This window comes from Ornithorhynchus anatinus, chromosome 20, assembly GCF_004115215.2.
Source record: "Ornithorhynchus anatinus isolate Pmale09 chromosome 20, mOrnAna1.pri.v4, whole genome shotgun sequence".
Taxonomy (NCBI): domain Eukaryota; kingdom Metazoa; phylum Chordata; class Mammalia; order Monotremata; family Ornithorhynchidae; genus Ornithorhynchus; species Ornithorhynchus anatinus.
In genome coordinates, this window is record NC_041747.1 from 18,846,878 (window position 1) to 18,865,117 (window position 18,240).

Below are 18,240 nucleotides of genomic sequence, written 5' to 3' on the forward strand. Positions count from 1 at the left end.
TAAGTGAGGTAAGATAGGAGGGGATAAGTGGGTTGAGTGTCTTCAATCAATCAATCAATCAATCCATCAATCAGCACACTGTACTAAGCACTTGGGAAAGTATAATAGACATAGTCCCTGCCCACAGGTAAACTGCAGATAGGGGAAATAATTAATCGAATTTATTGAGCGTTGCCTTGTTCAGAGCACTCTACTAAGATCTTGGGAGAGTACAATATAACAGACACAATCCCTGCCCATAATGAGTTTCCAGTCTAGAGGGGGAGACAGACATTAATATAAGGAAAATTAGAGATAGGTACATAAATGCCGTGGAACTGGGCAGGGGGTGAATAAAGGGAGCAAGTCAGGGTGACACAGAGGAGGGTGGAAAAAAAAGGAGGAGAGGGCTCAGTGAGGGAAGGCCTCATGGAGGAGATATGCCTTAAGTAAGACTTTGATGCTGGGGAAGAGGAATTATCTGTTGGATATGAAAAGGGAGGCCGTAACAGCCTGGAGGCCGGAGCTGGACAAGAGGTTGGTGGCGAGAAAGACGAGATCGAGGTACAGTAAGGAGGTCGGCAGTTGGCCAGCCAAGCGTGGGGGCTCTCTAACTCGGGAGAAAAACCCCAATATTATATCACTGTCAAAAGAAATATCACTGTCAAGAGAAGCAGCATGTGTGGTGGATAGAACACGGGCCTGGGAGTCAGAAGGTCATGAGTTCTAATCCTAACTCCGCCACTTGTCTGCTCTGTGACCTTGGGCAAGTCATTTCACCTCTTCTGTGCTTCAGTTCCCTCATCTGTAAATGGGAATTGAGACTGTGAGCCCCATGTGGGACAGGACCGTGTCCAAGCCGCTTAGCTTGTATCTACCCCAGAGCTTAGTACGGTGCCTGGCACATAATACCCCAAGTATCAGTATCGTTATTATTATTAAATAAATTGAGCAGACATATATGCATGGATACTAAAGAAGGAGAAAATAAATTCATCTGAGCTCTGAAGGGATGGATGGAAAGGAAAAAAGAACGAATGCATTTTCTTCTTTCTCCATTAAATTTTACATCCAAGTCCCTTCCCAGACTTAAGTGGCCCATTCTCTCGTCATGCCCAGGAGAGAATCAGACTCATTATCTTCGCTTTGTTCTTTACAGAATGAAATGAAAGACCACAAAGTCTCTTATGAAAAAAATTAATTTTTACAAAACGACATCTCTTCTGTACTCCAGTACCGGTTATTGGATTCACATTCAAATTGCCAGTTGTGGATTTTCTAGGAAAATGATCAAGTTGGGTTTTTTTCCCCCCCAAAATTAATCTCCGAGGAGTCTTTCTGGATTGGAGGACTGTTCTCCCTAAGTACTCAGGAAGGCAGATGATTGTTTTGTGCCTCGTAAAAGCTGGGTTCTTTAAAAAAAAAAAAAGAGAGAAGTAATTCCAAATTCTTTCCACAGATATAATGTCTTCGCCGAAACTGATGTTCCAGCAAGGGGAAAAGTTGAGGTAAGTAACTTGGCAACTTTTCTGTTGGGCAATATTGAAAAGGAAAAGAAAGATTCGCATTAGCACCAGTGGGATATAACTGTGAATCTGTGCTATGCCCTGCCAGCTACCTATTCAAACAGGTCTCTGGCAGGGCCATTCAATATAAAACATTCATTTCTCAGCATGGGTGCCTCCTGATTATTCAAAATGAAATGTCACAGTTCATTTCTAAGTAGCTTTAGTGCTCATTAACAGATTTGAGGAGAGGAAGAGATCTGGTGACGGTGAATACAGTGGCCCCTTTATTTGATCTTATCATCCCTTTAAATGGAAAGCTCTTTGGGGAGCAGGGAACGTGGCTACCAACTCTCTTAGCCTGTACGCTCCGAGGGCCGGGCTCTTTCCGCCAGGCCGCCGCTAAGGAGGTAGGGTAATGAGGTAAAGTAGCTCTAGGCTGCGTTCTCGGGGGGACAAGAGCGTCTTTTTCTTAATATAATTAGCCGGGGAATCCAATTAAGGTCTGGGCTTACGGTTCCCCGGATAAAGAGGCTCCGTTGGGGCAGGAGAAGGGGAAGGTCGGGCCACACTGAGGGCGCTGTCTCCAAAATGATCTTCCCCTTGTGGCCTGGCACGGACGGTTGCTTCTGGCTACCAAAGCAGAGTATTTGAGTAATCTAATAGAACCGCTATTAGATTAGACTGTGAGCTCGTCACTGGGCAGGGATTGTCTCTATCTGTTGCCGAATTGTCCATTCCAAGCGCTTAGTACAGTGCTCTGCACATAGGAAGCGCTCAATAAATACTATTGAATGAACCGCTACCCAGTTGTTTGAAGCTTGGTTTAAAATTCTGCTTCCCTGGCCCGTTAAGACACAGCCTAATTCCAACTGACACAGGAATATATCCCTGGGAAGCTTCCTATTGAAAGCAAGAATAGCTGGGATGGGGGACAAAGAAGCCCTACATCATCGTCATCATCAGTGGGATTTATTGAGCGCTTACTAGACTGTGTGCCCGTCGTGGGCAGGGATTGCCTCTCTCTGTGGCTGAATTGTACTTCCCAAGCGCTTAGGACAGCACACAGTAAGCGCTCAATAAATACGATTGAATGAATGAATAAATGTGCAGAGCACTCACTGTGCTAAGCGCTTGGGAGAGTCCAGTACAGCAGAGTCGGCAGACACGTTCCCTGCCCACGATCATCTTGCAGCCTGCAGAATTCCCAGGCTCTCCAGAGCAGACCTGCTTCCGCGGTCAAATGTTCAAGACCAGCAGCCCACGATTCTTCTCCTTTTTCCCCGCTCTAGGACTCCTCATCCCCTACATTCGGGCAGCGATAGCAGATATCATTCATTCGATCAAATTTATTGAGCGCTTACTATGCGCAAAACACTCTACTAAACGCTTGGGAGATCGTCTGGCAATCATCTGCCATGTGGGTTACACGGTAGCGCTGGTCAGGTCCTTTCTTTCAGTTTGTTATTTCGATTGGACTTCTCAAAGCACCTACGATGGAAAAGTCTTTAAGACTCTAATGGGGAAACTGAGACCCAGGGAGATGAATATCTTGCCCAGTTTTTTGTGGTTTTTTTTTCATTTTAAAATGAGGTTCGCATCATTTTTGAGGGCAGAATAAAATGTGTGAAAATGTAGATAGTAGAAAAGTTTGAACATTATGTTCTATAGTGAATATTTTTTAAGCATTATTGTCACTACCGACAAGCCTAGAAGAAAGAAACCGGGCTCAGAGTCCGAGGACCCGGGTTCTAATTCCAGCTCTATGATTTTCCTGCTGCGGGTGACCTTAGACGAGTCACCTAACTTCTCTGGGCCTCAGTTTCTTCACCTGTAAAATGGGGATTTGATACCTGTTCTCCCTTTCCCTTAGACTGTGAGTCCCATGTGGGATGAGGACAGGGTCTGACCTAATTATGTCGAGCCTATCCCAGTGCTTAGTACAGTGCTCGGCACCCAGTGCGCGCTTAACAAATACCACCGTTCTTAATACGGTCTCTTCCGTTTCAAACTGAACAGGACGAAATGTACCACCTGAAAAGTGAATCCGCTGGCAGCGGGTTTGATCCCGAAGGAGCCGAAATGAGAGAGGAAGGTGACCTGCCTCCGTGGGAAACCATGGACCTGGAGCATGAGCTTTTTCGTGGTAAGTCCAGGAACGGAGCCTACCTGTGTCATGTATCGACTGGTATGGCTAAAACCTCAAAACACTCTTTGTAGATGATCCCTTTAAATCCTCACACCGCCTCTATGTGAGGTAGCCCTCACTGAAATCACTCTGGGTGGACTGGGTCCGCCCAGAGGCTCACCGCATCTGGATTTTTGCGGTGCTTTAAAATTCCTAGGATTAAAGCAAAAGATTCCTCCTTCCTCATGTGTACGTAAGTAAAGAGTGGCCGCCTACCCATTTATCTTTATGAAAGTATTGAAGGAGCCCGATGTTGGCTGGGATTGTCTCTATCTCTTGCCAAATTGTACTTTCCAGGCGGTTAGTGCGCACAGTAAACGCTCGATCAAGTCGACTGAATGAATGAATGATTGAATGGAATATGAAATGAGAAGGAAATATGAAACCTGTCCTTCATCAACCATTTCATAGGACTCCCCTTTTCGAACATACACCAGGAAGGGACGCTGGCAAAATTCTACTTTCTAAATTTGCACGACATGTTGAAAATACTCTTCCTGGTCGTAGCCAAATTCAGGTGTCTTTCAGAGAGCACTACATGAATGAGCTACCCGAATACACTGAAAGACATGCCTTGCCTAGTAATATGCCTCATAATAATAATAAGTGCTTACTTTGTGCCAGGCACCATACTAAGCACTGCGGTGGAGACAAGCAAATCGGGTTGGACACAGTCCCTGTCCCACATGGGGCTCCGGGTTTCAATCCCCATTTTACAGATGAGGTGTCTGAAGCCCAGAGAAGTGAAGTGACTTGTCCAAGGTCACATGGCAGAGAAATGGCGGAGCCGGGATTAGAACCCAAGTCCTCTGACTCCCAGGCCCGTGTTCTTTCCATTAGGCCACGCTGCTTCTTGTTTTGTTTTCCTCTGTTGCCTTGTCTCCCCCGTTTAGACTGTGAGCCCGTCGCTGGGCAGGGATTGTCTCTATCTGTTGTCGAATTGTACATTCCAAGTGCTTAGTACAGTGCTGTACACATAGTAAGCACTCAATGAACACGATGGAATGAATGAAAGCGTCTCAATATATGTTGGTCTATGTAGCATAGCGGCAGTCTTAGCTTGATCGAGAACAGCCATCTTTCAGATCTGTCCAAAATTGATTTGCTTTCAGCTGCCCCAAGGATCCCAGAGTCCTCATTTGGGATCTCTCTCCATAATACACACATCCCCGAATCTTGGGGACACTATCACCCCCACACTTAATCTCCTTCATCGCACACTCTTGAAGTCTCTGGCACAAAATTGGTATAGAGTCCTGATCTCCTAAGGAATTTTTATGTATTTTTTAAATGGTATTTGTTAAGCCCGTCCCGTGTGCCGGGCACTACGAGCTAATTCAGTTAGACACCGTCCGCGTCCCACTTGTGCTTAGCGTCTTTATCCCCGTATTACATGGGAGGTAATGGAGGCTCAAAGAATTTAAGCGACTCTGCCCGAAGTCTCACAGCAAACAGGTGGCGGGGCCAGGATTAGAACCCAGGTCTTTCTGAGTCTTCGGCCCGTGCTCTAAAGAGTTAAACATAGGATCCTGTGGGCTCCTAGTGAATGTTACATCGTTTTGCCCAGAAAGGGAAATTAAAAGGAAGGCGAGAGATCCTCGAAAGATGGCATGGTAGGAAGAGGTCAGTGAAGCAAGGAGGCGATACAGTGAGAAGGGAAACTGACAGACTCTTGGCTCAGTGGAAAGAGCCCGGGCTTGGGAGTCAGAGGTCATGGGTTCGAATCCCGGCTCTGCCATTTGGCAGCTGTGTGACTGTGGGCAGGTCACTTAACTTCTCAGTTAAGTTACTCAGTCACTTAACTGTCTCAGTTACCTCATCTGTAAAATGGCCATTAAGACCGGGAGCCTCACGTAGGACAATCTGATGACCCTGTATCTCCCCCAGCGCTTAGAACAGTGCTCTGCACATAGTAAGCGCTTAACAAATGCCATCATTATCATTATTATTATTATTATTAAAATGAGAACTGACTTCTGGATATAGAGGAGCCAAAGCAACCAGTCAGCCTTGGAAAAGTGCCAGGTTAGTTTGTTTTGTAGATGTTGCTTGTTAAACACTTACTATGTGTCAGGCACTGCACTAAACACTGTGGTTGATAGAAGCTAATCAGGTTAGACACCATCCCTGTCCCACGTGGGGCTCACGGTCTCAATCCCCATTTTGCAGATGATGTAACTGAGGTACCAAGCAGTAAAATGACTTGTCCAAGGTCCCGCAGCAGATAAGTGGCAGAGGCGGGGTTAGAATCCAGATCCTCTGACTCCCAGGCCCGGGCTCTGTCCTCTAGGCCACGCTGCTTCTCCTGCTCAAACTAAATAGGTTTCTCTTTAGTTTGGGAATTCTCACCTAGATTCCGCCAATGAATAAGAGATTTGGAAAACTCAACGAAAACAAATGTTAGGCAACGAATGCAAAACGTTTGCTGGCATTGAAGGTAAAATCCCGAATTGGCGCGCGTGTCGGATAGGAACTTGGGTAAAAAACACAAGAGGTAAGACTCCATTCTGTTTAGGCTCTAGATTCAGTTCATTCTAGGAAAACTAATGAATGTCATCTTTTCAGTTTTAGATGATTTGGACTGCAAGCTGGCCGAAGAACAAACTCTGAGCGCGGGGAATATCGAGCCTCCTTTCGATCATGGGGCAGGAACCCAGTTTAGTCATTTATTCCCTAGGCGGAACGCAGCCGCCAATTTCCCGGGACAGTACAGGAGTAACTACAGTGAGGCTTCTAATATGTCCATCTACGATCTCTTAAGGCCAGCGGCTTCCCGAGAAGGTTTTCAAACTGTCTCCTACAGGACAAAGTCACTTTACGATATATATGGGACGAAGGACCCCGGCCTCTCCGGAGGAGTCGGTGTGGCCCCCAACACCTTGGGCAGCTCTTCTCTGTGTACTGAATCTAGACGGCGAACCGCCTTTCCTGTTTTGGGACGTTTCACGGCCTGCAGCTTGCACCTTCCGTCTCCAACTCAGACGAAGAGCGGATTCGCACCCCGAATCCACCAGCAGAATCCAAAGAGGACCCCGTTGTCCTCTATCGTCTGGAACAATTCCCCTCGTTCCGGAGACTTCCAGAAGCAGGGAGAGCATCCGAAGGCGGAGTGGCCAATGGAAGTCGGTTGCTCGGACGAGGAAGCGTATCCCCGCTGGCTTCAGGAGAACGGGAAGTATGAATTTTACCGCTCAAAGACGGTCTTCAGGAGCGGAGGACCAACCGCCCCCAGGGCTCGAACATTCAGCCGTCAGCCCTTAGATAATTCTGAGAACACGCCACTCTATCCCTGGGAAAACAAGTTCTCTAGGTCTTGCCCCAGACGCTCCTTTGGGTCGGGCAGTCTCCGAAGGTTCAGAGGGGGCCCTGTTCCTGCAGCCTCAGTGGAAGACCGTCCTTTCTGGCCCGACTCTTGTCCCGGCAGCGTTCCGGCCGACGGAGACTCTGAAATGATTTCAAATGAGGCGAACGACTGGCCCTCTCCGGAGACTCTCAGAGCGGTCCCACCTTCCCGGCAGTGGAGGGCCTGTGCTGGGCCAGCGGCGGCCAATGTTTCTAAAAGCCAGATGGAGTCCCGAGTTCGAGAGGTGGGTTTTCAGACGGACCTGTCGGAGAGCTGGGAGACCCTAACGTCCATGCAGGGGAGGAAGGAATACCGGTTCACCTTCTCCAGGAATTCTGAGTCCATCTCTCACGCTACCACACCCGTTTTCCCCCATCTGGATTTCGGGAAAGCGAATGTAGTCACAGAAACTCACGTCCCGGAAGCCGATCGGGATACGGAGTCAGCGGTCCAGAGCCCCCTAAATGGCACGGGAGGTCTTCGGGGCTCGACTTCTGAGAGCGTTTCGGTTACCTTCCCGGGCGTTAAAGTGAGTGAGCCTGATGAACCCTCCTCCCTTGGTAGAAGAGATCTCACAAAACACCTCGCTCCCAACAGGGATTCTGTCACTTCGCTGTCTGTTGCTCAAAGCCAACCAAGCACGTCGTTCACACGGGTGGACATCGAGAAAGCCTCTAAGGAACGCGGTTCCGAAAAGGTGGAGGTGCTAGATGAGACGAGCCAGGAAAGCGTGACGGGTGCAACGTTACAACCCATTGCTCCCCCGGTGATCTCTGCCACTCGCCCAGATTTCCAGAATTCTCTCTCCAGAGACCCTACCAGCGAGCCAACAGACAGATTCGTTTTCAGTGCACCTACCACTGCAGTTTCAAGAAGGCCAATCAGAGTCCCCGCCAGGAGAGACATTTCAAAAATGTACCTCACCAACAGAGATAAAAAAAATGCACTTAAAAAAGAGGCCGAACACGGCGGGGGCAGCAAACTCGATCCTGGAGCTTCCTCTCCCTCGGCTGATGAAAACAGAACTCGGATATCTTTTCCCTCCCCAGATCGATGTGACCCACAGGGTGCAGTAATACGTCATGGAGATTTTAGGGAAAGAAATGAGGAGAACAGGCCATTAGAATCTTCTGGAAGACCACCCGCCCAATCTCAGGAGCACATTTTACTTTCACAAGCGGAGGGTGAACAAGGTAATGCATTTAAAAGCGCCGCTGTTTGTTCTACCGTCCGTAGCGATTCCCGCACAGACCTTACTGTCCTACGACTCCATCCTCCAGGACTGTCACCTCATGGCTTTCAAGGTTCTTTGCCACCTTTTTCTCATCATGGCTCCTCCCTTACTCCATCCGTAATTTGCGGCACAGAAGAGAAAATACAGCCAACGAAGAGCTCTTCAGTAAAAAATGAAGAAAAAACCAACTCTCCGAGTCTGGGCCGGTGTCCTTTCAGTCCGGGAAAAGGGAAGGGGAGAGTAAGGCGCCGCGTATCTTGTATTGAACAATTAAGCAAGCCAGAAAACGTCTTGACAAAGGAAATTTTCATCAGTTCTGCCCCTGCTCTTCATCAAACTGAACCCAGTTCTCCTGAGCCTATCACAGTGTATTGCACCTTACCAAGAAAGTCGCCCAGTTTCTTTTTTGACACTTTTCTAAAATCGGAAAAAAAGAGGATGCCCAACTCAGCCAGAGAAGGGCCCCCTCCATTCCGAGTCCAAAAGGATCAAGAGGATCCCGCAGAGAAACTCTTTTTCGGTCAAGTGGATCCCCGTTCCACCGAGGCAGGAAATAAATGCCCTGATGGTTTCCATCCAGTCCCTGCTCCCCAGAGTAGAGGCCCTAATAAGACAATTGCATGTTCTGTTCCTGCTAGAACAGGACCACCTCCATTCCAAGTCAAAAGGACCGTGGAAAGTTGCTCGGAGGCACATTCATTAGGTAGAGCCGATCAAAAAAACAAGACTTCTGTTTCCATAACAGAAGCAGATTCTTCTCCATCAGCTGGGCCAGTTAAAGCCACTTTTCACACGCAGGGAAATCTCCCATCGATCCAGGATTCCTCTCTACCTCCAGTCAGAGGTCTTAACCAAGAAGCGAGTCTTCATACCTGTTCCAAAAGTGACAGTACAATGTCTACATCCCACACAGCTGAATCGGAAGATGAATTTTCACTCACAGATGAAAAGCACTCCTCTGAACCCTCAGAAATGTCCAAGATGGACACCGGAAGTAGCCTGCAGAAATATAAGACCACGAGCACGCTTACTATTTCAGGGGATGAAGATAATGTCAAATGTCTTGAGCTGGTTTCAATTTATTACACTTTACCACGGAGGCAGTCCAAAAAAATTTGTCACCTCCTCCAGGGTTACACAGAAAATGGCGATGCACCCACCGAAACGTCCCCCGGGATCGGTCACCAAAGATATGAATTTTCTGTCGATGTAGCGGGTGCAGCTGTCCCTACTGCTTTAGGAGACGAAGGCGTTGAATCCCCTCCTCAAATCCTAACAGGAACTACTTCTTTGGATCTAAAGGCTGCAGTTAGCCCTGCTGAAAAGGACACCGATTCCCATTCTCACTGTAATGAAACAGCGGCTATTTGGCAATTACCAAGCCCTGAACATTCTAGGCCAGAGAAGCCTTCAGAGCAATCATTGCAGGGATCTGCAACTGCATTTCCTCTCGCAGTTGACACTGAAGTTTCTCTTTGCAAAAAAGAATCTAACAGCCCAAGGGATTGTTCAGTTAGAGCAATCTCCGAGGATTCGCTTAACAAAACAGTCGGTATATGCTTTTCCTTCATTCCTACAAGTCCACAAAGAGAGGATCATTTCCAGACGGAAAGGGCGTTTACTCCTAGCTCATCAACAGCCCCTATTGCCGAACATCCTTCAGAAGAAAGCCCCGGAACCGTGGAAGTAAGAGGAGACAAAGGTCAGCAGATTTTTCACTCGCCTCCCTTAGATAAGGTGAACCACACTTTTCATCCGAAAGGAGGGTTCGCCAACTCCGCACTTAAATACGCCACCGTTACCTCTACCGGATGGAGAAAAAAATATGATAAGGACATTAACCCGAAAGAAATCTCAATACCCGAAGCGGTAGCCTACTTTGATTGTTCCCCTAATTTGCAGCCAATGACAGATGACCAAAAAATTTCCAATAAGAAGCGTTCAGATTCCCAGAGTAAAGCTTTTCCCCGCTCGGCAGCTTCTCTGGCTAAATCCAACCCTCAGCCCGAGGGGACAGATAACAATCGTCAGCCTGACTTAGCCAACCAACAGACTGAACCAAAGCAAAGTTGTCGGGCCGATCGAAACAACCATGGGTTCCCTAAAGAGGAAGGTGAACAGGCCACCGACCCTAAAGGTAAAGAGGCGAGAAGCACAGGTGATCGAGGCTCACCTTCCAGGACAGTGAATAGAAATAAATCCAACTTGGTTTGTCCTAAAGACAAAAACGGTGAACTAGAGAAAAGGAAAAACAGACCTTCAGTTAAACATAAACTGGAAGCTATGTCCAAGAGTCGCAGAAAATTTTCTACCAAAGATATAAGCTCCAGAAGGCACGTTGCTAGTATATTTCCAAGGCGTGAAGATGGTACAGTGACTCCTGACGGGTCACGGGACACCCCGCTTCCCCCTAATCCCATCTCACTGGTTCTGGAGACCACCAAAGAAAACCAGAGTCAAAGTCCATGTTCTGATGAAGTTTCTTCTCTTGTGCCCCAAACACCAGATTTGGATAAGAATGAGCCTCCTGCCCAGAATGTTTCCGATTCCAGCCGGAATTCTCCTACACGCGGAGAAACCCAGCAAGATACAGCCAGCCGTTCCAAAAGAAACACAGACAAAGGAGACAGCGTCACAGATTCTCCACCCAACGGGGGAAGCTCTAAAAAGAAAATAACTGAAAGAAGTGAGAAGAAAGAAACAACCTTCGAAAAAGAGCTCGAAACCCAGGCGCGGCCCATTCTTGACAACTTAACGGCAGTAGAGCTCGCTGATCCTCAGACCCGACTGAGCCCTTCGACCTCGCTACCGTTCGATGCCGATGCAAAATACGGAAGATCTTCCGATAGCAGCTGGCCAGAAAGCAGCCTCTCACCTCCAAGTATCAAGATCTCTTGGGAATGGGAGCCAGAGCCAAGTCTCTATCGTTCAAAGAGTTTAAAAAACCTAAGTACCCCTGAGAGAAAGCTAGGCCCAAATCTTCAGAGATCCCGCGAGCGCCATTTTTCTGAGGAGGCTTCTGCCGGCAAGGCCCCAAGCAGCATGACCCTCGGGAACGAATTCCCCATTGGCAGTGCGTACAAGAGAAGATTCCAGTCTTTTTCAGAGGTCTCCTGCGATGAAAATGAAAAGTGGGCGATGTGCAGCCAGAGAACCAGAACCAGCGGTCCTAGATCCGTGACGTATATCTCCAGGCCGATTGACTACGGGATTTTTGGGAAAGAACAGCAGGTGGCTTTTTTAGAGAACGTTAAGAGATCGCTCACGGAAGGAAGACTGTGGAGACCCTGCTTTCTCAAAAATCCGGGCTTCCTGAAAGATGATTTGAACAGTTCTCCCCACCGAGACGACTCCCTCAGCTCCGCTTCTCCCGGTAGCCAGGGGTCAGTGGATGGCTTGTCTCCGAGAGAACCCCTCAACATCTATCAAGATGTCACAGTGGATGATTCAGATGCTGACACTGACACGACGACGGACGACGAATATTATCTGGACGAAATCGATAAGGAGTCAGAACTGTGATTCCGCTCACACGGGGACACGAGTACAACCCTTTCACCGACAGACTTGGGAACAGAGAGAAAATTATGTGGTATATCCACATAAAGGTTAGGAGAGGAAACAGCTACTACGAACCGTCTCTTCTTAGACATAGCAAACTCCCTGGTTTTCATGCACTCGTGTACTTCTCTGAACGCCGCATAAACAATGAGGGCGAATTTGCCTTTTGTCAACCAGCGTGGTTGTCTAGCATTTCTTTGGGAAGTTTTATGCTTTGCCTTCTTTCACCTCCACCTAAGATTATTTCTTTGGCTGTAGTCTCAACCTTCTTCCGTTCTCCAATTTCATAATTTCATAGTCACTGTATTTCTTAAACATTTACTGTATGGGGAACATAGTGCTGAGCGCTAAAAAGAATGCACGGGGGGAAATTAGACAGACACATTGGTGGGGAAGGAGGAGGGGTCACAATCCACCAACTAACCAATTTCATCCTTCTGTTTTCTTTCGTCTTCTGTCTTCCTTTAACTCTCTCCTCCTCCATTTCCCTTCACTGTTAACACTATTGAGATTCAGGCACCCAGTAGCTTCTCAGACATCCCAAACAACTTTCGTGCTATCTGTAATCTCGCAAGCACACCCGAGCACTCACAGCACTATAAAAGATGATGGCGGTAATAGTGCCGAACTCTTCTCCTTTTGAACAACATGTATGAAACCTCCCCAGAGGAGGATGATTTTTCTCGCCTCGTCTCCTTAAGGTTTCAGTGTTTAATTTCATTTTGAAAACTTGAGGTGGGGGCCTTTGCTTCAGTTGTGTCCTAAAAGGGTTTCCCAAGTGGACAAATAGTGAATGGATTATGTGAGAGGACCGAAACTCACGTTAACAAAATGAAAGGTCGAGACCCAAGAGTGACCTAATGTGAACTCCTGAGGCTTACTTAGTTTTAATGACAATGTCCCTGCTCCTGCTCATAAAAGATATGCTTCTCCCATGAGCCCAGAGCCACCACCGTCCCTTAAAACTCCCACATACTTTCCTCAGGAGTCGAAAGCCATCATTCCCGATGGGTTGCTAACCGAATGAACACAGAAGGAGGAAAGAGGCCTATTGACAAAAGGCTGAAAGCCCAAGGCTCACACATCCCCTTGTCAAAGCTGCTTTCACTCCCCTGGCTATATCTATCTGTGGAGCCATGATCACCATCTTGTTTCTTGGCATCTTTCTTGAGAGAGAGAGGAGTTTTATGTTACTATTCTGTCGGTGCTCCTCATGTTTCCTGTTGTTTTAGCTGGAGAGCTGGTTGTAGAATGACCTCGTTGAGAAATAACTGGATACACATTAGCAGAATTATACAAGGAAAACCTCCAATTGCCTACTCGTGCTCTCTAGGTGTCATTATTATGTGAACAGATGTTGCTGTCGGCCAGTTTGTTTAGCTCCTTTAGAGTTTGGGCTTTTGATTTTGGTTTGTTTTGGGTTCCTCTGGTTTTCCTTGTTTATGCAGTGTCTGGGTCACCCCTGTAATGATAATAATCCTTCTTGATAAAACACTTTGTGGTCTTAGGATAATAGGGCCATGAGAAAGTAATGTATTGTGATTATCATTATCATCATAACCTTTTCTGGCTGAAAGTACAGTGCAGGCTATTTTTCTTACTCTATGTTCTTACTGTGTGAAAAAAAGAGGACACAACATTATATTTTTGCTGATCTTTCTCATCCCGTGACTCTGAGATCCAATAACCTGTCCTGAACTTTGATATCTGGCAATGTCTGAAAATAAATAGGGTCTTTAAGTAAATGGCGCCAGACATGAGACCCTCAGATCCAAAATGAAATAGTCAACTAAGCTATAACTATAATTTATGAAGTTTCGTGTGTGGTTTCAAGTTCATGTTTCTCCAGCTCTTTTTCTATTTCCTTGTTAATTTAATGAAATTTGTGACAACCATAAATTATGCATTCATTGTAATTATAAAAGTTAGAGGCCTAATATTTTAACGTGGAAATTTTGTTTGTTTCTTAGAGCTCTACCTAGCAAGGTCTCTCTCAATGATTATTTTAACTATGTCTACACTAGACAATTTATTCAGTAGCATTTATCGCGCGCTTACTGTGTGCAGAGCACCTTACTAAGAGCTTAGCACTGTCCTAAGCGCTTAGCCCTGTATGAAGAGGAGAATTGGCACGTACCTTGCGATTTGGGGCAGTATCGACAGTCAAATCGGAAGAGTCAGGGCAAAAATTCTTCTTTGCAAATCTGCCCAACAGTTGACATCTCTTCAATTCTCTTTGTGTTCGGTAGACCTGCCCCGAGAATCAGGAGGAGCCTTTGAGGAGGCTGGCATTCTCCCACATTTTGCATTTTGTATTGTTTAATCTAAACAAAATACTTCGTTAAAGAAGTTTAGTCGACTCTTATATGTGTTTGTAATCTAATGGACATTGTGGCTCTTTCGCATGTGTTCTTTGTTTGTGTATTTATATTTAGAATTTTTCCCAAGTGGTGGACAAAGAAGAGAGTGAACATAAAAGTGTAAATTTGTAAAATAGCTAGCTTTGGGGGATGGATAAAGCTATGACATGTACAGGTCTGTCCTTGGGCTGATAGCGTGTGGACCATTTAAGGCAGACTAGCACTGTAATCAATTCCTTTATATGGATTCTGGGACTTGAAGTGAAAGGAACGAGGCACCTTCTTGATGGGAGACTCCATCATTATCATCTATGAAAGTGGCATAAATTAAATTAGATTTTCAAAAAATGGGCCACCGCGGGTTTTAGATATACGGCGGGTTAATAAATTCCTGATCATAACTTTGCAGACCTTCCGAAGGAAGTAGACTCATGAAGTGTGCATTCTAAACCAGTGTTTTCAGCTTTCTGTTTATCCCGAGGAGTCTGACGACATAGGAAATGGTCTGTAGGCGCTTTCTCTCTCTCTTCCCAAAAGAACATGTATTGCCCCAAACCTGTGGAAGTAAGCCCGTGCCTTAGAATTTCAAAATATGGGCATATGTAATATCTTCGTGCATCCGTGCCGGGCCCCCATAAGAAAAGCAAACATGACAACCCCCAGAATTACCCGGCAGCGTTCAGGAGATTGCCAAGTCAGGCTGTGAACTGTGGCACATCTGTTGGAAATCAATGCTCTAAGCGATAAAGCTGAATGAATACCAGCCCCAGGGTAAAAACTCCCACCTCAGTGAGGTGAATTACCCCATCCTCCTCCTCTCTCCTCCCGCACGTTTCCCACAAGTGGTCAAATTTTGGGGGAGCTACAGAAAGTCAAGCAAGCTCCTTTGGCTTCCTTCGTGATTCGCTTCTTGGAGCAGGTTGGGTCCTATTGGGATTGGCTTCTAAATCTGAAAACCTTGTGCGGGACACAGGGAAATTTACTCCATTCTGCCTTATTTTCCCTCCCAAACCCCTCCCTCACATCTCTCTCCCTTTGCATGAGGAGGGAAAGTTGGTTCCTCAGCATTAATTATAATAATAATAATTTAATATCTGTACCTTTTGAACGTTTGTATACATGTACATATTTCATTATTCGGTGTCACTACGTTGGCTCCGCACGACTGGCAATTCAAGTTTCTAGTGTATTGTTTTGGCACCTTGTTTCTTTTATCCTTTGGTGATAATTTTATCCACATATTTTCTTATATATATAAATGGCTATAAAACCTTTCTATGGAGATGACACATGATGTAAATGATGATGTGATTTTAAATAAATGCCGTTTTTCAAATAACTTATCCAAACTCGTGGATGTAGATTTTATTTTGACTTCTTTCTTTCTTTAAACCACTAAAATAAAGCAAAGGTATTTATTGAGTGCTTTCTCTGTGCAGAAAACTTTCCTAAGCGCTTGGAAGAGCCAGTACAATAGAGTCGGAGCTTTCAAGGACTCTGAAAACCCAGGAAAGCTTTCAGAAAATGAGGGAAGATACTGAAGTACCTTCCACCGATGGTTTCGGGTGATCGATGAGGTCAGGTAGGTGTAGGAGAGCTGATGCTTTAAAATCCATGGTAAAGAGTTTCTGTTCGATGAGGAGGTGGATGGGTAGCCTTTGGGGGGTTTTGAGGAGCAAGGAGATAGGGATTGATTGTTTTTGCAGAAAAACCATCTGGGCAGCAGAGTGAAGTACAGACTGGCTGGGGAGAGACGGGAGGCAGGGACGTCAGCGAGGAGGTTGATGCAGTCGTCAAGATGGTATATGATAAATGTTTGGACCAAGTTGTAGCAGTTTAGATAGAGAGGGGAGGGCAGATTCTCAAGATGTCGTGAAGGTAGAACTGGCACTATTTCATAGCATAATAATTCTATATTAACCCTGTTCATGATTTTGGAGGCTTCATTATGTCCTTTCTCTGTTTTGTCTTTCCAAATCAAAGGCTCTTGGTTGTTTATTTGTTAATTAAGGTGTTAAGCATTTACTATGTGCCAGGCACTGTACTAAGCGACAGGGTGGGTACAAGCAAATTGGATTAGACACAGTCCCTGTCCCACATGGGCCTCACAGTCTCAATCCCCATCTTACAGATGAGGTAGCTGAGGCACAGAGAAATGAAGTGACTTGCCCAAGGTCACACAGCAGACAAGTGGTGGAGCTGGGATTAGAACCCTTGACCTTCTGACTCCCAGGCCCGTGCTCCGTCCACTAAGCCACTCTGCTTCTTCTGTTCCTGTTTTGTGGAACTTCTCCATTCCCCGATTATTTGGATAGCGTTGTCTTTCCGCATTCGAGATACAAAAGCGTGCACTTTTGGAGAGAGAGATTAATGATGGAGAGAAAAAAAAAACAGGTTGAGCGTAGAGTGTTTCTAAAGGCGGGTGTGCTCAGAAGTAATTATTTTGCTTACCAGACCTGCTTCTGAAATACTGGGTGTGATCTCCCGGAGTGATGTCATGCACTGGGCTCAAATTTCCCCAGCATTACCTAGCATGTTACCCCCAAATCATTCTTCTCCAGAAGAGCTTCACTGCACTAGGTCAACATCCCCAGAAATCTCATCTTGGGACCTGCCTTCAGGGTAAATGGCAAGTCAGAAAGAGTAGGGGCTTGGGGGGGCAGTGAGTAGGGGATTCCCCAAAAGTCTATCTTACCTGCCCACTAAATACCCATTTCCTCACCTCTTCTCGCTGACCAACAGAAGAAGATACGGGACAGAAGAGTTCCTGTGAGATTCTAACCAATTTGACTCCTGGGTTCCTTCAGCGTTTCTATTTCTTTCTCGGTCGGGGCCGGGATCCATAGTGAACTCTAATAATCGGGGCATTTGTTAAGGCTCACAATGGGCCTTACAAGCACTGTCTGTGGAAGATAATCAGGTTGGACCCAGTTCCTATCCCACCTGGGGCTCCCAGTCTAATAATAATAATAATGTTGGTATTTGTTAAGCGCTTACTATGTGCAGAGCACTGTTCTAAGCGCTGGGGGAGATACAGGGTCATCAGGTTGGCCCACGTGAGGCTCACAGTCTTAATCCCCGTTTTACAGATGAGTTAACTGAGGCACAGAGAAGTGAAGTGACTTGCCCACAGTCACACAGCTGAGAAGTGGCAGAGTGGGGATTCGAACCCATGACCTCCGACTCCCAAGCCCGGGCTTTTCCTGAGCCGCACTGCTTCCTAAGTAGGAGGGAAAACAGGTATATAATCTCCATTTGACAGATGAGGAAACGGGGGCCCAGGGAAGTCAAGTGACCTGTCCGCAGTCAATCGATCACACCTGTTGAGCGCTTACTCTAGGCAGAGCACTGTAGTAAGCACTCGGGGGAGTACAACAGAGTAAGCAGACGTGATCCCGGCCCCCAAGCACTCTCCAGGCTAGCCGGAGAGACGGACAGTACGGTAACTCACAGGTAGAGGAAGCAACCGAGGATAAAGATACGATGTACTTGATTGCTGTGGGTTGGAGGGGAAGGTCAAAGTGTTTAGGAGATAAGGATTCAAGTGCATGGGTGAGGGAAATAGAGTGGGAGACGAGAGATTGTTTAGTCAGGGAAGGCTTCCCAGATGAAGTCACCGTTGCAAAAACTCTAAAAAGCTGTTTAATGGTGTCAGTGACAACTGGGGATGAAAATAAATTGACAGATTGAGCCGGCCTTGCTCGCCTCCCCTCACCACTTGTAAAATTTTCATTCATTCATTCATTCAATAGTATTTATTGAGTGCTTACTATGTGCAGAGCACTGTACTAAGCGCTTGGGATGAACAAGTCAGCAACAGATAGAGACAGTCCCTGCCGTTTGACGGGCTTACACTCTAATCGGGGGAGACGGACAGACAAGAAGGGAGCGAACAGCGGAGTCCCGGAGGCCCCCGTGGGAAGCAGCGTGGCCTAGTGGGAAGGCGTAGGCCTTGGAGTCGGCATCCCGGTTTGGCCAAATGCCTGCTGCGTGACCTTGGACAAGTCACATGACTTCTCTGTGCCTCAGTCCTCCCGTTCTCCCTCCTACTTAGACAGGGAGCCCCGGGC

The 18,240-nt window shown here is 46.6% G+C and overlaps 1 protein-coding gene across 2 annotated transcripts in view; it reads left to right on the plus strand.

The window, feature by feature from the left end:
* The window catches only part of EXPH5 (exophilin 5), a 50,371-nt gene extending 34,858 nt beyond the window's left edge, over positions 1–15,513 (plus strand). For both annotated transcript variants that reach the window (XM_029048163.2, XM_029048165.2), the window contains 3 exons: positions 1,439–1,487; positions 3,504–3,630; positions 6,238–15,513. In XM_029048163.2, the coding sequence (XP_028903996.1) occupies positions 1,439–1,487; positions 3,504–3,630; positions 6,238–11,771 (5,710 nt within the window). In that variant the 3' untranslated portion in view covers positions 11,772–15,513. The remainder of the gene's footprint in view (positions 1–1,438; positions 1,488–3,503; positions 3,631–6,237) is intronic.
* Positions 15,514–18,240: the final 2,727 nt, after the last annotated feature.